At 44.1% G+C, this 24,442-nt stretch overlaps 2 protein-coding genes across 7 annotated transcripts in view; one reads left to right on the top strand and one right to left on the bottom strand.

Annotated features, from left to right (window-relative positions):
- ACOX3 (acyl-CoA oxidase 3, pristanoyl) overlaps nt 1–1,277 on the bottom strand; it is a 30,870-nt gene extending 29,593 nt beyond the window's left edge. The window contains exon 1 of one of the 5 annotated variants that reach the window (XM_083698256.1): nt 918–1,277. In XM_083698256.1, the coding sequence (XP_083554382.1) occupies nt 918–1,114 (197 nt within the window). In that variant the 5' untranslated portion in view covers nt 1,115–1,277. Of the gene's footprint in view, nt 1–633 lie in introns of all 5 variants that reach the window. The other 4 variants (XM_083698258.1, XM_083698259.1, XM_083698257.1 and 1 more) reach the window with 4 other exon arrangements.
- Nucleotides 1,168–23,344, top strand: TRMT44 (tRNA methyltransferase 44 homolog; the record flags this gene model as incomplete). Of its 2 annotated transcripts, XM_083698270.1 has the most annotated exons (11): nt 1,391–1,736; nt 2,850–2,967; nt 6,178–6,397; nt 7,057–7,125; nt 7,808–7,915; nt 9,190–9,261; nt 10,543–10,643; nt 12,941–13,124; nt 14,454–14,838; nt 20,899–21,015; nt 22,958–23,344. In XM_083698270.1, the coding sequence occupies 11 exons, from the start codon at nt 1,391–1,393 to the stop codon at nt 23,200–23,202; spliced, it is 1,965 nt and encodes a 654-aa protein (XP_083554396.1). In that variant the 3' UTR covers nt 23,203–23,344. The 2 variants fall into 2 exon arrangements, with proteins under 2 accessions (XP_083554395.1, XP_083554396.1); XM_083698269.1 differs by lacking the exon at nt 2,850–2,967 and having other exon boundaries at nt 1,168–1,736.
- Nucleotides 23,345–24,442: the final 1,098 nt, after the last annotated feature.

Consider the following 24,442-nt stretch of genomic DNA (forward strand, 5'->3'; position numbering starts at 1 on the left):
TCGACCCTGCACAAAGAAAGCTACAAGGGGCAGTGGCGTAGCGTGGGTTGTCAGCACCCGGGGCAAGGCAAGTAATTTGCACCCCCTAACCCGTGGATTTGCGCCCCCTAACCCTAACCCCCAGATGTTGCGCCCGGTGCGGCCGGCCCCCCCTGCACCCCCCACGCTACGCCACTGACAAGGGGTGCTTAGATGCACGAAGGAGCAGCTGGTTTGTGGGCCTGTTGACACGTCCACTGCCTCTCACGCCATTGCTTTCATAAGCAGATAATCGCTAGTTATGCAAGGCAGCGCCCGAGTCCAACTTGCACGGACTGCGCAATCGGACAGGTTCGTTGGGCAAGCAGCTCCCACTCCGGGCAAGGGCGCTTCCCCGGCCAAGGCGCGCAGGGCGGCCCCCCAGCCCCCGCGGAGCAGCCAGTCGGGGCTCCTTCCCCAGCGACGCGTTTGCGCCCCTCCGCCTTCCCACGCGCGGCAAAGGTTCCCCGAGGGGATCTTGCGGCAAGTCGCGCAAGTGAGCGAGAGGCTTTGGGGGGGGGGGGGAAGAGAGAGAAGGCGGGACGCGCCGCCAAACAGCCGTTTGGGGAAAGAGGTGGGGGAAGCCCCTGCCGACTCCCCCGGGGCTTGACGCACCCGCACCCACCGTCTCTCCACGGTCGCCGCGCTGCGCACCTTCCCCGACGGCGACAGACTTCACTCCGCGCCCCGCCCCGAGCGCGCGCGCGCGCAGAGAAACACGCGCCACCCTCTCATGGGACGCGCGCAGAAGCGCCAGCGCCGCCTCCCGCGGAGCCCCGAGGCAGGGCGACGAGGCCCCGGGGCGCGCATCCAAGCCAGCCCCGGACGGAACGGGCTTCCTGCAGCGCGCCCGGGCTCTTCATCGCCTCTGATGGGTCTCAAGTCATGTTTGAACTTACGAGACGCCCCCTCTCACCCCAAGATCCCAGGGCGGTTTACGGCGCGGAGAATCGCGCGGGACTTCCGCACCTGCGGCTGCCTTTTCTTCCGCGGTGAGAGCTTTGCAGCCGCCGTGAAAGTTACATGGAAATCCTGCCTTGCCCCCTGGTTGTTGCATGGCCACCTGCCGTGGATGCTTTGGTTCAGAGTCCTGCATTGCCCGGGGGTTGGGCTAGATGACCTCTGGAGGTCCCTCCCAACTCCCGCATCATGCTGTGTTGCTATGACTTCCTCCAAATGGTGCCAAAGGGGAAGAGGTTTCTTATCTCTCGTTGTTGTTCTTGCAAGCGACTCCTCCCGGAATATCCCCACGAGCAAGGAAAGCGCGCCGCTCTTGACCTTTTTCATAGCTCGCTGGGTGGGATGGAGCGGAAGAGCGGGGCGGGGACAGCTCCTTGCCCGGATGTGACGTCGTCAGCCCGCGCCGGCCGCCATGGAGCTGCTGGCGGAGGCCTCCCTGCGGGACTCGGCGCTGCTCCCGGGGGGCTTCTGGGCGGCGGTGGGCGTGTGGCTGGAGAAGCCCCAGGTGGCCAACAAGCGGCTGTGCGGCGCCCGGCAGGACGGGGCTTGGCGGGCCGCTCGGCCCGGGGCAGGCGGGGAGGGGAGCCCGGGGAGGCCGGCGCTGGAGGCCGCGTGCCAGGCCTTCTGCCGCTGCTGCCGCGAGGACTTCGAAGCCCTGGGCCTGGCCGGCCCCGCCGAGGAGGAGCTGGAGGTGGTGCTCCGGACGCTCGTGCCCAAGACCTGCCCTCCCGCGCCCGCCAGGGAGGTGGTCGTCAAAGGTGACTTCGGGGCGGGAGGAGGAGGAGGAGAGATCGGGGCGGCCGCTTCGGCCCAGCCTCGCGCCGGCTGCGGCTCCCCAGAGCGAGCTCGGACCTTGGGCGGGCAGGCGGGTTGAGGGGCTTTGCTTGTATGCCCCGCCGCGAAATTTAGCGCTGAGTGACAACAGAAGGCCGTCAGGATTTCCGCCATGGAAGGCAAAACTATTCTGCGAGGCAAGCGGAGAACGCTAAGGGCTTGTCCACAGTTCCACTTGGCCTTGAAAGCCCAGGTCTGAGCAGTTTCCCGTTTGCCCCACCACTTCCCCCAGGAAAACTCTGCTCTTTGCTGCAGAATTGGGAGCAGTTGTCCATCCGTGGAAAATCCAGTTGACGTTTGCACTGATTGAGCGGTAAAAAGTGGGTTCCTTGAGGCGGGTGGAAGCAATGTGGCAAGCAGAAGTGTGGGTGAGCCCTAGCTTTGTCCAAAGTGGCCCAAAGCAAAGAGAAAACATTCAGAACATCAAAAATGAAAAGCATTGGATATATATATCAAACACACAGAGAGAGGAAGTCAGTAAATTCAAAAATCAGCTCTGTGCTTGATCTTGGTGGGCAGAGACACCTTATTACTACAGTGGTACTTCAGGTTACATACGCTTCAGGTTACAGACTCCGCTAACCCAGAAATAGTACCTCGAGTTAAGAACTTTGCTTCAGGACAAGAATAGAAATTGCATGGCGGCGGCAGTGGGAGGCCCCATTAACTAAAGTGGTCCTTCAGGTTAAGAACAGTTTCAGGTTAAGAACAGACCTCCGGAATGAATTAAGTATGTAACCAGAGGTGCCACTGTATAGGCAATGGCTTTCCTGTGTCAGTGTGGCTCCGCTAACTAGCAGCACTGTGTATTTCTGTGTTCAACGCAGGTGGGGAATTGAGCATTGGGCCTTGAAAGGGTTTGAGCATCAAAGGGCAAGAGCCTCCACAGCCATCCACAATAGGGTGTTGATAATAATGCTGGCCTGCTTACAATGTTATTGTAAAGGTTGTAGTAATATGATGTATACTACGTAAGTCTTAAACACTACTATGTTTCCCAAAGGTAAATAAAACCTACTGTTGTGAAATATTTACAGATACATTTAATGGGACCGTAACTTTTTTGCCATTGGTACAAACCCATGATGGGAAATACAAGATCAATAAGAGCAATATTTATCAAGTTCGACTTCTGCATACACAAGACAATGAATGGTGGGTGCCGAGAAGATATTTTACTCTTTGGAATGTATTTGTCATGTGGAATTATTACGGTGTGTGTGGTGGCTAGAGTATAACATTTTTGGAAATTTATGAAACCATTAAATAAAAATCATGCACACCCAACTTACACATTGAAATATAAGCAGTTGACTGCTTCCTGACACACCTAAACCTATTTCACTACTTTGGTAGCATAAAAAGCATTTATAACTGAGGTGGCATACAGGCAGGTCATTGTATGTGTCGGCCGAGTGTATGTAACTCTTCTATCCTCTTCTGGGGCTGAAAACACTGTATGTGTCAGCAGTCACGCATCACTTAAGAGCACAGAAAAGAATTGCCACCTGTATATAATTTTTACTATTTAGCCTATATATGAAATTTAAAAAGCAGTCCTATCTCTGTATGTTTACTCAGACTTACGGTAACCTGATATACGGAGTGTTTCCCAGTTGTACACATAGGACTGCAGCCTCAAAAGTATGGATGTCCAAATTAAGGCAAGCAGAGTCACGAATACGCCCAATCCTAGAGAAAGAGTGCTCCAAACTTCTGCACGGTGCTACAATAAAATTTATTTATTCCAAAAGTGTCTCCTGCTGTCATGGTATTAAGGGCAGAGCACAGCATATTATTTGTGGCAAATAAACACCCTTAAATGCTAGTATGCAAAATAGTAATAGAGTAAGCCCACAACTTACATCATAGGAGTTACATTCCAAGGGTTTGCCTGCAAAGGCAAAACTTTGCAAAGTTCAGAAGACCCCTGGAACCACCCCTGCATTACTTCCTACATTACTAGGATCTGGAAATGTGGTCTGGAAGGCTGTGGGAGCCTCCCATGAGATCCAGTAAGCAAGGTGGTGGGCTTAAAAGCCCTTTTTGGGCAGGAAAATCTGGCACAGGAAAAGCTTTTTAAGTAATCTGTCTCTGGTAAACCCAGCTCTGGGGAGGTCATGCAAGATCTAATGAGGCCTTTTGAGATCTCAAGACGGCCCATTCTGACCCGTGATAGAAACTCAGATATGTCAGCTAATCACCAAATGGTACCTTAAACCTAAGTTATGGTCGCCATAATGGAACGAATTTTTTTTAAAAATGAAATTTATAGTTATTATTTTCATTTCTACATCACTTTATATTTTAAAGAAAATAATCTCAAAGTGGTTTGCCTGCTTAATTTATAGAGATGCCTCATAGCAGAAGTCCTCTAGGAAGCCAGCGTGGTGTAGTGGTTAGAGTGTCAGACTAGGATCAGGGAGATTGGGGTTCAAATCCCCACTCAGTCATAAAGCTCATAGGGTGACCTTGGGCCAGGCACAGCGCCTACCTCACAGGGTTGTCGTAGGGATTAACTGAGCAGGGTGAACTGTGTACTCCTTGGAGAAAAAGGTGGGAGATAAATGCAATAAATAAGCTCCTCTTACCTACTTAAGAAAGCTGGAGGGGTCAGCCAGGAGGAGACATCCTTGACAGTCTGGCATCCAGAGATCTCCACATGGTCACAATTGGACCCTCGGCAGTTGCAAAATGTGCCTGGCACCTGGGGAATTTCCAACATTGCTTCTGACACTCTTCCCTACTCTCCATTTATTAATTTTTCTGCCACTCATTCAAAGCTGCAATCGCATAAGTAAGCCATGTGTAAGTTGCAGCAATCTACTTTTCTTTCAACTAGAGTTGAAGTTCTGCTGGCTGGAGGACATATGGAAAGTGGCGGCAGCTGCTGCGCTACCACCTGCGGCAGCTGCTAGACCTAAACGAAGCCCCAGTCTGCCTCCAGTGTCTGGAGCTTCTACCATCCCTGAAGTCCTCTTTGGGCTCCCTGGGAGCCAGAAGAACGCTCCAGCTCTCTCTTGCCATTTCCTGGTTTGAATCTATTTCCAGACCCCAAACGTCTACATGGTCATGCGCAATCAATTGCACTTAAGTTGGACGCCTGTATCATTCTATAATGCTATTGATTGTATTACCTAAAACTCTTCCTGCAACACATTCTTTGAGAGTGTAAACCATTGTCTTAAAAAGGATTTCACTAAAACAAAATTCTTTATCGTCCTAATTTATCAGTTTTATCACTGGGGGGCAAGGTGACATACCCTCTCCCCCCCCCATTGTTTTCCTCATAGACCTCTGAATCTCTTACCCAGACAGCTAACTTGGGAAAAAATATTTCTTCAAAGTTTATTGAATTTTTTTCCATTAATGTGGTTCAGTTATGCCAAGCTTCTCTCTTTTAAAAATAGCCAGCCTAAAACTTAAAATTGCATTTAATAGAAATTAAGAAGGTTGGACCGAGCCATGATGACATAGACATTTGTTATGGCCAGATTGGTTTTGCTGCAATGTGTTTCGCACAGGGAAGCCCATGGAAACATAACCTCTGGCCACCTTTTAAATCCCTAAATGGTTTGGGCCCATTATACCTAAAGGACCATTTCTTTCCGAGCCTGACCCTTCAGGGTCTAAAGGGGAGGCTGTTCTTCACATTCCCAGGAAAGTGGAGGCATGATTGCTTTTGGGATGCCAGAGATCGTATTCTCTATGGCTATTCCCAAACTGGAATTCCCTTTTCCAAGAAATTTGGTTGACCTCCCTTCTTCCAGACTTTTGGCCAAACATTTTTCCAGCAGGTGTTTTGGCCTTGTCAGACTGAGTAGTTTTTAAGAGACCAGTCCTCTGTAGGTTTTGAGGTTTATCTACTTTTCTTGCCTTTGATCTTCAAGGTTTTATGATTGTATTGATTTGTTTAATGGATTTTGTGGGTGTTTCTAAAAGCATTGTGTCTGCAGTGCGAGAGCAGGGTATATATATTTGTATATAAACTAAGAAAAATAGGTGGCATAAGTCCAGCTTGGCTTGTCTGTCATTTTTCTACCTTGTCTTCTGATAGGAATGGACACATGCAAAATTGAGTAAGATAAGGCTAATTAGGTAGTGTGCTAGGCCCTCAAGTCATCTCAAAACCTATTTTATCCGTCATCTTATTTCTTTCCCCATTTCCTGGAAAGAAAGGTTTAGCTGACAGAATTAAATTCATGCATCCATACCATAAACATGCAAGAGCCATTCCTCAGAGGTAGCTTACCATTTTTGATACCTGATAAATTCATAGTCAGACACACTCTGAGCCACAGATGATTTCAAGCATTTTATTACTGAGCAGCTCTGATTTCTGTTTTTCTTTTTTTAATGTTGAAGGTCTATTTCAATGTTTACATCACCTCCAGAAAACTACATTTCAGATGGAATTCTGTGCCCTAAAACAACATGGCTTGGAAGTGAACTGCTGCCAAAACTTGCTAAATGGTCCACAGAGACCACAAAACGTGAATTTAAGAACACTCTCTCTCTCATTTCTGTTGCTAGATACAGCAAAATTTATCAAGATCTAAAGGAAAAGTACAAAGACATTGTAAAGGTAAAGAGCAGAATGACCAGATAAACTTTCTGCTATTCAATTTTTTTTATTAAAATGTATGTGACAGTGTTTGTATTTCAAATCTGAATCCATGCTAAAGAAACTTCATTGGAATCTTTCACTCCATATCTAGATATTTGTGTGGTGGGGAATGTTAGTATTTGTAATATGGCACAGTGATGAGCAAAAAGCCTTGCCTTTAGGGATTTTCAAGACAGCTTGCCTCCAAAACATCCCTCCCTCAAAATGCTCCAACCTTGCCAAAGAGGCAAACTGCCATTGCTCAATTCCAGTCTTCTTATTCGTACAACTGGCTCTGTAGGCCTACAGTGGAATCTAAAAAAATGGGGCACTTTCTAGAAAGGCCCACCATTCTGGTGAGTTTTCTGTGGGCTGTGTATGTGTGTATATTCCCTGCCCAGAAACCTATGTCCCCACTGTGGAAGGATCTGTGGATCCAGAATTGGCCTCACAATCACTTAGGGACACACCATTAAGACCATATTCATGGAAGACAATCTTTCCTGGCTACAAGTGATCAACAGAGAGGGATACTACTATCTACTATGTGTAGATATGTGTGGTTTTTTTGTATGTGTGTGTACAATTCTGAATATTCACAGTTAAATGAATTGTCATTTTTGCTTGTTTACCTGCAGGTATGGCCTGAAGTAACAGATCCAGAAAAATTTGTATATGAAGATGTTGCTATAGCGTCATACCTGCTGGTGCGTGGTGGTACAAAATATCTCTAAAAATGGAAATTTATCTTTTTTTAAAGAAACAGATTTCACATAGTGCTTGTAAAAGACAGGATGGAATTTTAACAAATGGAAATGTGAATTTGACTTTAAAATGCACAGTTGATATAAAAGTCTGAAATAGAGACAGAATAATGGTCTCAGCTTGGAAATGCATTTCTAAGGGATGACTGATAATGAGAGATGATGGCTTTGGGTTTTAAAATATTTGATTTACCATGTGTATGTTACATCTATGAAAAGGAAAAGTACAAAACTAAGTGCACAAAAAGAAGAAAATGCATTTACACACAAGAAGACAAAGCAGTAAGAGCTAAACATTTGTCTTCTTGTGTGTCTATGCATTTTTTTCTTTTTTGCGCACTGAGTTGTGTACTTTTCCTTTAAGAGCTTTTCTTAGTACAGGCCACTCCCCACTTATGCGGGGGTTAATGGAGTCTCTGATTAACTTCCATTTCTTAAAGAATGTAGATGGACATTTCTTTATCCTTCTTGTCAAAATAGAATGTAGCCACGTATCCCTGTTGCAAACACCATCAGAAAATCATCTTGATTTCTGTAAACTAACAAACCTATTTATAGTTTTCATTAATGCTGGTTTTGCCACCAGTGGTTTGTTTTTAAAAAATGGGTTTTGTCTTTTTCTTAGATCCTTTGGGAAGATGAGAGAGCTGAGAGAGGATTGTCCAGGAAACAGTCTTTTGTGGATCTTGGCTGCGGAAATGGTCTCCTGGTTCACATTTTAAACAACGAGGGGGTAAATAATTTGAAGTTGTCAGCTTATTTTATTTCTTTATAAAACAGCTATATACTGCTACCTCATTATTGTGAATAACTTCAATATTTTTTATAATACAATAAAAGCACACAAAAATTTAAAACTCAAGGCTATCAACTAACTATTATAGAAAGAACAAAATAAAAAAAATTCCTTCCAGTAGCACCTTAAAGACCAACTAAGTTAGTTCTTGGTATGAGCTTTCGTGTGCATGCACACTTCTTCAGATACCAAGCTCATACTAAGAACTAACTTAGTTGGTCTTTAAGGTGCTACTGGAAGGAATTTTTTTGTTTTGTTTTGACTATGGCAGACCAACACGGCTACCTATCTGTAACTGGTATTATAGAAAGATTTTGCTTCAATGTCTGCAACAACCCAGCAGCATAGACAAGTTTTCATCAGGCATTTAAAGGTTGAAACAGAAGGTGTCTGCTGTTACTCATGCATTCTGCTATATAAGCTGAATTACTACTGGGTTTCTATGTCCCTTAGTCCTATGCCTGCCTGCCCAGAGTATATTTTCTCTCACTTCTGCAATCTCAGGACAATGGGCAGTTGGAGAGAACGGTTTTCCTGGTAAGGTGGGGAAAAGCAGGTTCTCTGCAGCTGCTCCCTGCCTGGCTGATGGTTGTGGCTCAAATGATATTCTATTTGGGATTGAAGGCTTGCAGCCTCTAAATGGGCCTTTGGCTGCTGGCTAAGGGGACGTGGATCTGTTTATTTTTAAATGTATGTATCTATTTTTGTGTTATGATTTATTTTAAGCTTTTGGAAACCTTTTGGCAGAAAACTAGCTCCCAGATACGTATAATCACTGCTTCAGCCTCTAACAGTGCATAGTATTCTCGAAGGGGCTCTAATAGGGGCATTCCTGTTAACAGGAGACAATGAACTACAACATTTTGTTGTAGGACTCACATAAACACTGTATAAAAACTTGTCTTAGCGCTGATGAAGTAGAATCAGGCAATACATTGAGATGAGGGGTAAGGTAAAAATATGGCTTTACAATCAGGCATCAGTCCTGTGAGAGTCCCCTATTTTCAGTACAATTTGTAATGTGCTGCCATGTGCTGCCCTGGACTCCTTTAGGAGGAAGCATGGGATATAAATTGAACAAATACTAGTAGAATTTATGCTGATTTCAGGATGTTTGGTGGTATTCTGTTCACTGTTTGTATCGTTTTTGGACAGAGTATCTAGAAAGTAAAGTACCGTTTAACTGATAATTCATACATGGACTCTTTCAGCATCCAGGCAAAGGAATTGATGTCAGAAGAAGAAAAATATGGGACATGTACGGCCCACAGACACACTTGGAGGTATTGTTGAAACATGGCCTTTCTGGATTGCATCTTTATAAACTGCATCTTACTCAGAACTGCCTTTTGCAAACAAGCTCACTTCCAGTTTAGTCCTGTGCATGATTACTAGGAAGTAAGTTTCATTGAGTTCAGTGAGGTTTATTCCAGGAAAATGGATATAGGATTGCAGCAGAAGGGCAAAAGACCCACAGCTTTATGTAAAGCATATCAAAATGTAGCCTAGCCCATTTTGTAAGTCTGTATTTGTGCACAAGATTGTGCAGAGAAAACATTTTGTAACTAAACTTTTGTTGTTGCATTGTTTTATGTTGTAAGCTGTCCTAGTTTCTTTTTAAAGAAGAGTGAGGTAGAAACTTTGTACAATGAAGAAGTAAAAAAACAAATTAATCCGGCAGTCACTTTAATTTGGATTGTTGATTCCTTCTCTCTCTCTCTCTGTCTGTCTCAACCTGTCTCAACCTTCCCCATCAATGTGAGAGAGAATACCACAGTAATTGACCTATACATTATGAGAGAATACATAACATATTAAGGTGGTTTAGGGGAAAGGTTGCATTTTATTTTATTTTTAATAGCCTTTGGAATTTGCTATGACCCATTGCATAAAAGCATCTTGCTCATAGTATAAACTGCAATGGATACAGAGAAAGGGGGTGTATTAAACAATCTTTTTGCCTCAGGTGTGAGGTGGCACTGAAGTGAAGACCCTTTGCCGAAGTGATCAGGAAGAAATCCAGATTTTCTATTTAGTAGGAGTGGATGATATGAAAAGCCCTATGGGCTACAACCTAGAGTTCTCAAAAGAGATTTTGAGTCTTAAAGGTTTACTACCAAAACTTCTGTTAGAATTTCTCAGAAGGTAAAATAACCTTCCGTTTTCAACTTCCCTCTTGTTTTAAAAGAATAAGCTTAAATACATTTGAATTGGTTTTTTAAAATGTGAAAATAAGAGTAGTATAAATGTAGGCTTTGAAACATATAAGAAACATAAGACTGCAAGGAGATCTCCTGGGTCAGAAAAGAGGCCCCCACCCCATCCAGTATTGTGTTCTCACCATGGCCTCTGAGAAGCCCATGGGAAGCCCAGAGAGATGAGTAAATCAAATTGTGAACCATTCTCAAAATGCACAACATCACTAACTCAAGCTATTTTGGAAATGTAATCAAACTGTAAATCTGATGTGAATGATAATGGATTTCAGTAGTAAAACACTACTACCAGTTTTGTTTACTTTATGTGACATACTGTGTAAAAGACACTGTTTTGTTTCCTTTTAGGAAAATACAGTTAGTCCAGACAATCTGTATCCGGATGTTGACTGGCTGATTGGAAATCATTCTGATGAGCTGACACCATGGATACCCGTAATTGCAGCCAGGTACCAAACCTCAGTGCTTTTAAAAACAAAGTGGACGCTCTTATCTTAGGATGAAGAACCAGTATGGAATGATATATCTACTAATCGCCTTTCTGCCATGGTACATGGAACAAATAAAAGCAGAATAAGGATAGTATAAAAATCAACTACAGCGGTACCTCGGGTTACATATGCTTCTGTTTACAGACTCCGCTAACCCAGAAATGTTACCTTGGGTTAAGAACTTTGCCTCAGGATGAGAACAGAAATCGTGCTCCAGCAGCGCGGCGGCAGCAGGAGGCCCCATTAGCTAAAGTGCTTCAGGTTAAGAACAGTTTCAGGTTAAGAACGGACCTCCGGAACGAATTAAGTACTTAACCCGAGGTACCACAGTATGTCAACAACACACACCACAAAATACAGTTTTTGGGGAGAGGATCTGAGCTGAAGTAATGACGCCAGTGAAAATGGCAACGAAAGCTTCAGTAAACGCAAAAGTTGCAGAAATGAACTTTGGGTGAAAGAAACTCCTCTGAAGCCTAGGAAAGTTGGGTTTCTTTAGAACAGGCTTCCTCAACCTTGGCCCTCCAGATGTTTTGAGACTACAATTCCCATCATCCCTGACCACTGGTCCTGCTAGCTAGGGATCATGGGAGTTGTAGGCCAAAAACATCTGGCGGGCCTAGGTTGAGGAAGCCTGCTTTAGAACATAATCCAGAGAAAAGAGCAGAGAAAAGAGTTTGCTTCAAGGGCTCTGAATGCCTGAAAGGTTCCTCCACATTTGCTGTACACCAAACGCCACGAGAATGTGGCTATTGGTGGGAGATGGACAGCCTTGGAAGGGCAGAGAAGCAAACTGAAGCAGTTGCTAAGGGATTGATGTGGAACTGCTAGTGGGTGGCTTGTTTGTGGTAATGATCTCTGTGTGTTCTATTAATGTTTAATTGTTTTAAATGACGTTTTTAGCTATTTCTGTTTTATCTGTAAGCTGCCTTGAGTCCCTGCCAGAGAAAAAAAGAGGATATAAAATTTTAAAACTATTGTTATTTAAATTCTTACTTCCTCTTCACCGTAACTTCCCAGGGCAGGTTAAACCAGTGTAAAATGCAATATTTAGATGAGCTAAAACCATCTGAAAACGGAAGAATAATAGGTAGAGGTTGGTGGTGATGGGGAGCAGAATTTTTGGTGACGGATAGTAGTGTGAACAGTCACCAGGGGGCAGCAGTCCATTTAGATGAGGTACATCAGCTCAATTCAGTTTTATTTCTGTATTGGCTGCGGGCCACGAAAGAATACAACATTCTACTTAAAAGAATATCTATATCTTACTGATTATTATAGAAAATGAGTCAAGAAAAGAATATTTAAACGATTCCATTAGCAGTCTACAACTGCAAGGGAAATTGGAGCTTGAGATGGAATAGAATAAAAAGCTTTCGGGAATCTGGTGTCCTTTTAGCTGGAAGCCAAATTCCAGGAAGTCAAGGCAGCCTTGGCTCTTCTATAGTCCAGCTTGCCAGGAAAATGCTCTGACCCAGGCTTCCTCAACCTCAGCCCTCCAGATGTTTTTGGCCTACAACTCACATGATCCCTAGCTAGCAGGACCAGTGGCCAGGGATGATGGGAATTGTAGTCTAAAACATCTGGAGGGCCAAGGTTGAGGAAGCCTGCTCTGACCTTAGACTGCATGGCAGAGTGAAAGGGGAAAGAGGAGATCAGTCTGATCTTCATAAACCCTAAACTGTGACAACAGCTTGTAGATTTTGCATAAGTATTTGCAGATGTATTTTCAATAGACCACATAACACCAGTCTTGAAAGACCTACATTGGCTCCCAGTACGTTTCCGAGCACAATTCAAAGTGCTGGTGTTGACCTTTAAAGCCCTAAACGGCCTTGGCCCAGTATACCTGAAGGAGCGTCTCCACCCCCATCATTCTGCCCCGACGCTGAGGTCCAGGGCCGAGGGCCTTCTGGCGGTTCCCTCATTGCGAGAAGCAAAGCTACAGGGAACCAGGCAGAGGGCCTTCTCGGTAGTGGCGCCTGCCCTGTGGAACGCCCTCCCATCAGATGTCAAAGCGATAAATAACTACCTGACATTCAGAAGACACCTTAAGGCAGCCCTGTTCAAGGAAGTTTTTAATCTGTGATATTTTAGTGTATTTTTTGTTTCTATGGAAGCCGTCTAGAGTGGCTGGGGAAACCCAGCCAGATGGGCGGGGTACAAATAATAAATAATAATAATAATAATAATAATAATAATAATAATTATTATTATTATTATTATTATTATTCAGCACATTTCCCTTTTTGCAGGTCTTCCTATTCTTGCCGCTATTTTCTGTTGCCTTGCTGCTTCTTTGATTTCTATGGAAAGTACAACCGAAGGCAAAGTAAGAAGACCCAGTATAGAGAGTATCTTGATTTTGTTATGGAAGTGGGATTTGTATGTGGCTTTCGTGTGGAAGAAGATTGCCTAAGAATTCCTTCAACGAAAAGGGTAACTTCCACATGCGTTGTTCTTAATCCATTTTAATTGCTTCATATAGCCTTGAGTTTTAAAAGAATATCTTGCTGTAGCCTGGCTGAATGGGTGGTCTTGAAAGTAGTGGTGGAAAGCTCTTGCTCCCCCCCCCCCCATAATTGCAATTCTCCCAGTAAATGTCTAATAATCCTGATGGGTTGGATTTCCTTTGAAATAACAAAGTAAGGCAGGAAAGTGTTTGGTTAAGGAAGGCTGCATGGTCAAAGAGCTAAAACTGGCGGCATCTTAATAAACCTAGATTGTAAAGCTGTAGCAGACCTATCAGTGCAATACATTTTAGCAACTATCTCATACAGAACAGTTGAGAGTATAGAATCTCACTGGTTTCAAAATGGACTTGAGTTAAATACAGGACACTGAAATTATCCAGACTAATTGGACATTTAAAATATGTTATTAAGTTGTGTGTTTTTAATCACTTCTTGTTTGCTGCCCTGGACTCCTTTGAGAGGTAGGGCAGGATATAAATGCAGTAATTATTAATAAGAATAAATCATGTGGACCCTGCATAACACTTGCATGCATGAGGAGCACCAATCCCACCAGAAACAGCTGTCTGTAGACAAGTTTTCTTAGTGAGATAGGTGTTGCTTATCTATAAACGGTTTATACTTCATCCACATGAAGTTGGTTTCAAAATGCCAGCCCATAGCACAGTATGTTGTTTTGAACCTTGTAAGCTCAAATCAACTATTGTAAAGCAGACATCACAGATGGGGCTTTCATGTCATCTAATACCCAGCTGAGCAATGCATCACACTGTAGGCGCATCAGAAATGCAACTTAAAACGATCAAGTTATTACATGGTAGACTTTTAAGGGTTAGGAGGGAGGCTGTTCTCTCTTGGTGGTCCTTTTCCCCTCTGAGTCTTCCACAGCCAAAGACCGAATATTAAGACAGGTTGGGCTAGTATCCCGAGGAGTGGTGAAGTTCTGATTGCATAGTTCCTTATTCTGGGATTGCGGGAGTGGAGGCTGAAGCAACTTCCTAGCCCAGTTTGGCTGGTGATTCTGCTGAGTTTTCCCCATCCCCGAAGCTATAGTCACTTTAAACAAGAGGATCATGCTCTCTGCTTTGCATTCATATCTGATGTGCTGAACATTGTCTGATCCAGATTTAATGTGGGAGGATAATACATTGGTTGTTGTTTGGAGGAGAGTGTTGCCTTATGGCCCTATAATACAATAAAATTGAGGCAAGCTGCTTGAGTGGGAGGGTCTCTTTGTTCAGGGCATATAATTTTGTGTTTTGCGTCTAACTAGCATTAATTCTGCTGCTCTTAGGTATGCCTCATTGGGACGTCTAGAACATATCTAGCAACGCAAGGTGCTGTACTTGATGAACAGCGAGCACAGTATATCAGTCGGCGCCAGTCAAACTTCATGGTAGCACCAGATCATCAAACAGATGGATTTCATCAACATGACAGCCTCCCAGCTGCAAGCGATGTCACCATCTGCCCAGCAGCAGATACAAAAGTATCCCAAAAGACAGATGTGGGGAAAGTCCTAATATCTGGATTTCTGCCCAGGGGAAAAGAACAAGTGAGAAACTGTACTACTCTCCCCCAGGATTTGGTAGACAAAGTGGTTTTGAAGGTAGCAAAGGTACTGTTAAAGGAAACCAAAGGGAGTCTGCTTGAAATGTCCAACACGTGGAATCGAGGAGGTGAGATTTTTGCTAAATATATTATTTTAAAATGGAAGTTTCATATAAATTGAAATTGTCTATTATATTTGAATTCACAAACCTCATCTGAAGGATGTTAGAAAGCTTTCTGGGTTATCATGCTGAATTCATCATCATACAGAACTGTAAATTGCAGGCACCCATTGTTGTCTAACAACTCAAATATTATGGAGTTTCTGGAATGGAAAAAGTTGACATCCAGCAAGTCGTAAAAATATATTGTGTTATAATGGCACAGTAAAGGCTTGACACAGACAGCATGCCTGGAAAGAAATTATTCTTTAGATACAGCCCTTTATTAACCGGAGATTTCTAGGCTTCTCTCGGGCCATAGACCTCCTTGGGTGCACCCAAATAATGGTAGAATTGTTAATGTTTTGGGGAGAGGGTATTTCTTGGAGATAGGGGAGAAACCAAGAGTGGATTTTTGTAGGTGATAAATGTGTATAATTCTAGTAGAGGAGATGGTGCTTCATTTCCACAAAGAGGGGCTGGGCGCCGGGCCTGAGTAATATGTCTGGTGGTGAGCCTGGATTCTTGATTTTAAATGTATGTGGGTGGATAAGTTGTAATTCTTAGCAGTGTGTGAAATGCATTATTCACATGCTCATAAGCAGTTCTTCCTCTTATATTCTAGGACTTAGCCCAAGTATCATAAACAGATTTTAGGATTCATCCCTGGGAAGCTCAGCGTAAATAGTACTCTGTCCAAGGCTTTGTTTTGTCTGTTTTCAACTTTTTGTTTTTGTACTGAATAAATGTGAGCATACAGCAGAGAGAAAGTTTTTGGAGACCTTGCCTCAGTTGGTTGAGATGTAACCAAAAAATAAATGGTTTGATTCTGTGTGGACAAGCCTTGTGCTCTGACTTCCCCGCTTACATCTGACCTAATTTTCTGTTAGTCCAGTTCAGATTCAATGGTCTGTTCACACTATAAATTACCCACTTAGGGTGCAACTTTAACTATAATTACCTAGTTGTTCCAAGGTAAGGAAGCCTTTAGTCCTGGCATGTACCACTTCTTCCATGGCAGGCTGGATCCTCTAGCAAGAACATCACCATGGAGGGGTGTCCCATCAGCTTCAGGATCAGCCCTGCTTGGTTAAGGGCAGCAGGGCTCTAGCATCGTTCATATCACATCGTTTGAATTATACTTCTGCTTTTGCTTTTCTGGGGGAAAGACACAGTTATAGGGAGGGACTCAGGTGATCATTTTATTGCACCGCAGCCCTGAAGTTCTTGGCTCCCCACTCTCAGTTTCTCCCTTGGAGCAGGAAAGCAGTTGGTGCTGAACTAAAGTGTTACTATTCGTTTCTCTCGGCTTCCAGCAGAAGAGGGTAAAAGGACTGCTTGGTTGCAGAAACCACAGTCTGTCACTTGGCCAGATCCCCTGCTGTTCTTCACACAAGCGGCCATCAGTTTGTCTTGGAGGCACCATTGCTCTCCTCAATAACTAGAGAACACAGATGCCAAGAAAGCAGTGAGAAGTGTTACAAGTGATATCCCCAAGAAGTTTGATGTGTATTCTCCTGCTTTCTTTGCTTTATAAACACCAACATGGTTGCCAGCAGTGAGATCACCACTTTCCCTGCAGTGATGGTACCTTGGGAAAGGATAGTAGATCTCAGTTTCTCCTCTCTTTAGCAACATCTCTTCCTTCAGTCCTCAGCTTCAAAAGGGGAAGTGTAGCATGAGCAGCAGCCCTGAGGGCTGGCGGATCAAGTATTAACAAAAAAGGAGGAAGATGGCACCTCTGGGTCTCCCTTCCTCTCCTGAGTAAGCAGCTCCCCCTTCGCATTCTGAACACTGGGTTGTAATTCAGTATGAGTAAACAACAGAGTCGAGGGTGCATTCTTTTTGAAATCAATAGAGAAATTAATCCAATAGGTCCCATTTATTTCAGTTGAAAACAAATGTTACCATAAGTTCCAAATGGAAATGTGTTTCTCATTTGCCCTTATGTCTGTTTCCCATCTGCTCAGCTTTGCCCCTTGGCCAGAGGATCCTCTTGCTTGTTCCCTTGTCTCCTATAGAAGACCGTAACCTCCCAAGTACACCAATACTTGTAGATTCTCCCTTTTCAGATTTATTGTGTAAATTGTTAAGAGATGTTGTAAATTTACCACGACATCCTTTATTACGTTCATGACAGCTAGGAGACATGAGTTTCTCATTAAGTTTCTGTCTGTTCTACCCAAAAGCCTTTTTATGTTGACTATTGCTGCTTTACCACATTCGTAGAATCAGAGAACTGTAGAGTTGAAAGGGACGTCGAGGGCCATCTAGTCCACTCCCTGCCATGCAGGAATCTCAACTAAAGTATCCATGACAGATGACCATCCAACCTCTGCTTAAAAACCTCCAACGAAGGAGAGTAGGAGAGTCCACAATTTCCCAAGGGAGACCAATTTCCCGAGCTGAGCAGCTCTTACTGTCAGAAAGCTCTTCTGCATGTTATTCAGAACCATTTTTCTTGTAACTTGAATCCATTGGTTTGGTCCTAGGCTTCAAAGCAGGAGAAAATAAGCTTGTTCCATCTTCCACGTGACAGCCCTTGAGATATTTGAAGCAGAGTGTCATGTCCTCTCAGTCTCCTCTTTTCCAGGCTAAATATACCCAACTCCCTCAACCATTCTTCATCAGTCTCGCTTTCCAGACCCTTGATCCTCTTGGTTCCCCTCCTATGCACAGGTTCCAGCTTGCCAGTATTCTTCTTAAATTGTGGTGTGGTCTGACCAAGGCAGAAGAAAGTAGTACCATTGCTTCCCTTGATCAGGACTCTATTCTTCTGTTGATGTAGTCTACATTAACGTTAGCCAGTGGTTTTATTTCCAATATTTTCCTCTCTCTCCCTGGGCCATGATCTTCGACAGGAAGGATGAAAAAACCACCTGTGCCCCAAGGCCCTTCAGCTTCCTGCCCAGAGTTTCATAGTCCCTTGCCATGTGTCAAAGGCTCTGTCTGGCACTTGTCTGGCACTTGTACCCACGTGAATCAGAAGGAAGGCGTTGCAGTCAGAAGGCTTTATAAAACTTGGGAACTTTTCTGTCACATTGTGAATCTTTGCACCTGGAAGACAGCACACCTCCCAGGACATCCTGTTGACTCCTCACACTGCTGCCTCTGTCCCTCTCAGTAGTGAGTCACTTATCAAAACCCCACGTCTCTTCCTCCTCTGGGGTGTGGCAAGAATTGTTCTGTGCACCGTACCTTCCACAGCCACCTGTTTTCGGTGGTCTGCAACTGCTGTTCTTGCTCCTCTGGCCCAGAATCAGTGACCGAGGTAAGGGCATGGAATCAATTTTGCAGCTCCAGTGACACAGCATGGCTCCTGACAGTTCTGCTTCTGTGTGTCAGGCTCCTCCAGAGGGTTGACTCCCCCATTGAGTGATCTTCTTCCTCCCCTAGGGGTTACCCCGCCTACGTCTCTGTTCCACTGTGGCCTAGTGAGAAATTCCTCATGTGGATAGTTGGGCCTCAAGTTGCTGTACCTTCTCTTCCAGCAAGGCAGCCAACTTGCACTTGCTGCAGGTGTACCTTTGCACATTCCTAGGCAGGAAGACAAACATGGCACAGGTGTGGCCCATCACTTCAGCAGCTCCTTCACCATCCATGTCTCTTGGTCCTACATACACCATGAGACAGCACTCCAGGCTCTGCTTCCAGAGACTGCAATAAGCTAAACAGAATAGCTGCTGGCTGCTAATGCCTCTTCCAACTCACTTGCATTCGATTGATGGTCGTAGGTTTCCTATAATACCAAATTGGTCACATGGTAAGTTTAATGGTAGATTAAAAGCAAACCAATTTGTTAGTTTTACCTCTTTGTTCTTGACGTGTTTCTCATAATACTTGCATACATAATACCCTGTAGAACAAATTTCAAGGAAGTCCTCCATTGCCTTGTAAGCCAAAGGTCACAGGGCAGAGCAAGATTCCCTCAGCACTATTGCCATCTGGCAGCACCCTTCCAGAAATGACCAGAACCACTGTAAGCCCTCTAAGCCCAACGATGATAGACAATCCAGAAGGATACAATGACTGATAGTCTTGAAAGTCTCCAAAGGGTCTAGAACAGTGTTTCCCAACCTTGTGCCTCCAGATGTTTTTGGCCTACAACTCCCATCATCCCTAGCTAGCAAGACCAGTGGTCAGGGATGATGGGAGTTGTAGGCCAAAAACATCTGGAGGCACAAGGTTGGGAAACACTGGTCTAGAAGAACTAACTCTTCTTCTCTTTGCCCTCTCCTTGCATCCATTCTATGACATAAGTCATCCACCGCAGCAGTCAAGCCCATTTCTCTTTCATACGTGGGCTTCAAGCTGATCAAAATAATCAGCAGCATGAAAAGTTTATGGTGTTACAAAGTCAAAACCCACACCAATACCTTGCTGAAGAATGGCAAGTTAGTGACCAATGCCACAAGATCTGAATTTAGCCTTTTTTAAGGAGTGGCTTCACAACCACCATCTTAAAGCCCCAAAACCAAAGTCCAGACTTCCACTCTTGATTTTACTGATTTAACCAGGCAAGGTGGGCAGGGATCCAGCAAACAGGTGGCAGGGCTTCAAGAACACTGCTAGATAGAATGTTGGTCTTATCAACCTGTGACTTTTATCATCACCATAGTGTCCAGGTCATCATGGGTGAGAGCGAATTTATCTGGGAAATGCTTAGCAAAATGGTCACAGCAACTCTTTGAAGGGTTCAAGTGGTACTCAGAAGACCCTTTATTACTTTCAAAAGTTGTGCTGGATAACACTTCCAGGTGACAAAATAGTAAAACCTCTTCACCACCATCACTGTATTGACATTATATAACTGGGCAACATGTTGAAACCGTTCTCGCTGTGCACATCAACTTTACCAATGCAACACACATTCCATCTTGAAGTGAAGCATTTTCATTGAAACCTTAGACAGGATACATTCACAGGGATAGATTTGATGCTTCACCACCAGCTATATCTCTTTTCTCCATATACCACTTTCTGTAGTCAGCATGCAAGGTCAGGCCACAGACAGTGTTATTATACTGCACAGGGAGTTTTGAATACCCTTTTTTTGGTCAAAGCTCAGCATCCTGTCATCACTTGCACAATAAGCACAGTGGTTCACAGACAGTTGTATAGAAAGAAGTGGGTTGTTTGATGTGGATATACATCGTAGCAGCTTAGGCACATGAATTTGGAAGTTCTGTAACCATCAAAATTATAATATGCACGTATGAAAATTACAGAAAGTAAAAGGTAAAGGTAAAGGTACCCCTGCCCATACGGGCCAGTCTTGCCAGACTCTGGGGTTGTGCGCCCATCTCACTTAAGAGGCCAGGGGCCAGTGCTGTCCGGAGACACTTCCGGGTCACGTGGCCAGCGTGACATCGCTGCTCTGGCGAGCCAGAGCTGCACACGGAAACGCCGTTTACCTTCCCGCTGGTAAGCGGTCCCTATTTATCTACTTGCACCCGGAGGTGCTTTCGAATTGCTAGGTTGGCAGGCGCTGGGACCGAGCAGCGGGAGCGCACCCCGCCTCAGGGATTCGAACCGCCGACCTTTCGATTGGCAAGTCCTAGGCGCTGAGGCTTTAACCCACAGCGCCACCTGCGTCCCTTACAGAAAGTAGATTCCTTCAAATGGCAATAGTAGCTACATTGCTCTGTGTTGGTCAGAGCTCTTGTCTTATACAGAATGATAACTTACGGTAGTTCCTGGATGTACAACCTCCAATTCTGAGTGCACAAACCTTGTATCCGAGGAACAACTGACCTCTTAAAAGAGCAACTTATTGCTTAAAAGTAGTAGCTAAATATGCTGGTGCACACATGGCCGGTGAAAGCATCTTCCTTTAGTGCCTCTTACAGCAAAATGAAGCATGCCGACTGGAGGCCACAGGGTGTGATTTGTTTCATTTGCTTACATAGACAAGGGTATTTTCCATAGCACTCTTAGGAATAGTGGCCTGCTGTTCTCAGAAGCTCAGAACTAAAAATATTGCCGAGGGTTAGCAATTACTTTACATAAATATATTGTTTTCTGCAGAGAGTCTCCCCCTGAGTGAAATTGCAGAACATTTGGACAAGGACACTTTAAAAAGGCTGAAGAATGAATATGGAGGCCTCCAGACCTTACTTAGAAACAATCATCAAGTGTTTGAAGGTAAGGACAAGGTTTGTTCAATGACTGGTAGTCTCTTATATGTTGGTTTAAGTATGTGGAAGATGAATGATCTTAGTCTAATGACTGCTTCGCCTCTGTCACAATCATGTTGAGTACTGGATTCAAACAAGAGCAGAGGCGTAGCTGGGGCGGGCGGGGGGCACTGGGTGCCACACCATGGGGGTGGCACTCACTGCCCCCGAGCCATGCATCTCTTCTGGGAGTGACACGGTGGCTCGGGTGCCTGTAGGCTCCACGCTGCTCAAAAAAGCAATGCGGGCCTGGAGGGCGTCAGAGTGGAACGGGGCTCGGGCACTAGGATTCTGGCATGCCCCACCCTGCGGGCACCTCGGCCCAGATGCTCTTGTGGCTAGATATGCCACTGAACAGGAGTGTAGGCTTCCTAGGAGTCCTGAAGCTGTAAACTTGGTCTTGGTTCCACATCATATCTGCTCCTCTCCAGCCATGGCTTAATAATAATTTTATTATTTATGCCCTGCCCATCTGGCTGGGTTTCCCCAGCAACTCTGGGCGGCTCTCAACAGAATATTAAAAACATGATAAAACATCAAACATTAAAAACGTCCCTAAATAGGGCTGCCTTCAGATGTCTTCTAAAAGTCAGGTGTTTATTTCCTTGACATCTGATGTGAGGGTGTTCCACAGGGCAGGTGCCACCACCGAGAAGGCCCTCTGCCAGGTTCCTGTAACTTCCCTTCTCACAGTGAGGGAACTGCAAGAAGGCCCTCGGAACTGGACCTCAGTGTCCAGGCAGAACGATGAGGGTGGAGAAGCTTCTTCAGGTATACTGGGCCGAGGCCGTTTTGGGCTTTATAGGTTAGCACCAACACTTTGTTGTTGATAATTATACCTTCACAAGCTCATGGGAGAGGATTGTGGATCATGGCAGGAATGAAGTAAATCTACCTTGGAAACTTAGCTCAACAGATCCAGGCAGGCTGCAGTAATTTAGTCAAGATACAACTTGAGAAGATAAGTCTTTAGGGTACAGGATGGGTGTTCTTAGTGGAGATAATATGCTTTTTCAGTGCCAGTGCCTAGCAGAAAATATTTTTCTAATTTGATGCATCAGTATGTAGGTAGTATCAAATTTGCTTTTTGTGTGTGTAATACTGTACTTCATTAAGTATTTGTTTACTTTCCCTCCAAGGCATCTCACAAATTAGCTAGAAAATATATAGTAAAAATATTTTAGGATGCATTGTATTCTCTTTCTCTCTCTCTTTTATTTTAAAAAAACAGTGTTTAGAAAAGTAAAGTCTTTTTAGTAGCAATTAACATTTCCTGATAATGCAGGAGAGTATTCTATTTACAATAATTCCTCGATAGATAGAGGGCCCTGTCTGTCACTCATCCTGAGAGATAGCAACTCCCAGTTTAGTTCGGTTTTCTGATTGGAAAGGCAGAGTGTTCCAGGATTTCCCCCTGCCTCCTTCCTCTTAATGTGGAATAACAGAATTACCAGCTCACTGGAACATTCCCTTTATATAGCTTATACTTTCTTATGTGCGGGCTGAAAGTTATTTGCTTTTAATTATTATTATTTTTTATTTTTCTTTCCCCCGATCTTTTATTAGCAGATTGTCAGTACCAGTAACCCATTTGAGTTCTTCTATATTACCATTCATATGCTTGCAGATGTAATGTAGTTTTTTCCATCCAAATATATATATTTAGATTTTATACGCCGGCCTCATTCACGGGTCTTGCCAAGCCAAATGATGCCCATTTTGCTTCTCCCCCAGCTAAGCTAAGGGTTGTGGCACCTCAGAGACTAGCAAATCTCACATGCATATTTGTCGTGTTTAAATTTACTCACCCAAATTTCTTGTGGTTCTTATTCTGGCACTAATTCTTGTAACCCTTTGTTAATATTCGGGTCTGTGTGTTTCTCCTTTCCCTCCCCACCCTTTAATTTCAGTTCTAAATGGGAAAGTTCATATTCGTGATTGGAGAGAATGGAAACCACCAAGGAAAAACAAGCCAGGCAAGCAGCTTAAGCAAAGACTTCCTTCTAAAGCATTTAAAACGCGCCTGTGTTGGTTTCACATCCACCATCCTCAGGGCTGTCCGTTGTCTTCTGAACTCTGTTGTTACGCTCACGGTAGTGAGGAGTTGAGGCCATCTCTGAAAACAGCGACAAAGGATAAAGGATTTGGGAGTTAAACTTATGCTACTTGGATGTATTTCTGATGGAATTTCATGTACATTGATTGTACAGTGGTGAAATTTATGTTTTGTTCCACTTTATGTCTGCTCTTCTCTGAGAATCCCCTCTGTGGTAAGAGAATAAAGGTTTTTAAATCTCTTCTTGGCGGGATCCATGGTTGGATGGTCAATGTGTTTTCCTAACAGTACGAAGGTCCATTGGTCTGTTGAATTTCAGCCTTGATAGTCTTCTGAATTTTCTGAATAACTCAGAGGTTATAGTTTATAGTTGTCATTTTGTTTCAGTCATATCTCAGAACAACCTTGAGCCAAATCTGCCTCTGAAATTACATATCTGATGGGCAAATGACTTTGCAATGCCAGTTGTCTTTTGCGCTGTCTCAAACACATCCAGGCACATATTCTTTTACATGTTTGGTGTAATGAAAAGAACACAGAATTAATCATTTTTGTTTCTGTGAAAGAGGAAGGGGAGAAGAGTTTTGTTCTATAAGCTCTGAAGACGTGTCAGTACGAGGGAGGCACAGATCTGAGCTTTCCTGAGCTACGTCCTGTAATTTCCTTTTGGACATATGCGCCCCTTTGTTATCCTGCCCTGATTTCCATTTAAACAAGTTGAGCTAACTTGTTTTGAGCAGAGGACCACATTCACCCATGACACACCTACCTGCTGTAGGTTTGCATATTAAAGTAGCTGGGGGTGGGAGACCTTTTTAATAAACTGACAAAATGGGGAAGGGGGCTTGGGGTCAGCACTATACTTTGACAATTCTAAACCTCACACTAATAGGATATCAGCACTTTGGAGACCTGAATCTTAGTCTACTTCCGTCACAAATAAATAAAACTTTTACTGTTTGTGTCTGTTGTATTGCGCTGCTTGTGGGGAGCCATGTTACAAAACCTAACATTAAAGGTAAAAGTAGGGTGTGTTTCTACAACAAACAAATGCTGATAAACTGAAGCTTCATTCAGGTAACTACTTTGTCTGGGGGGGGGGTAGACTCTAGCCCAGGCATAGGCAAACTCACCCTCCAGATGTTTGGGACACAACTCCCATCATCCCTAGCTAACAGGACCAGTGGTCAGGGATGATGGGAGTTGTAGTCCCAAAACATCTCTAGGGCCGAGTTTGCCTATGCCTGCTCTAGCCTGTTCTGTTTGGCGTTACTCTTCCTGAAAAGATCACATTCAGAACTTGACCAGTTTCCCTTTTGGCAGTTCTTACTTCCCAGGA

The sequence above is a fragment of the Podarcis gaigeae genome (genome assembly GCF_964106915.1).
Source record: "Podarcis gaigeae genome assembly, chromosome: 9".
Classification (NCBI taxonomy): domain Eukaryota; kingdom Metazoa; phylum Chordata; class Lepidosauria; order Squamata; family Lacertidae; genus Podarcis; species Podarcis gaigeae.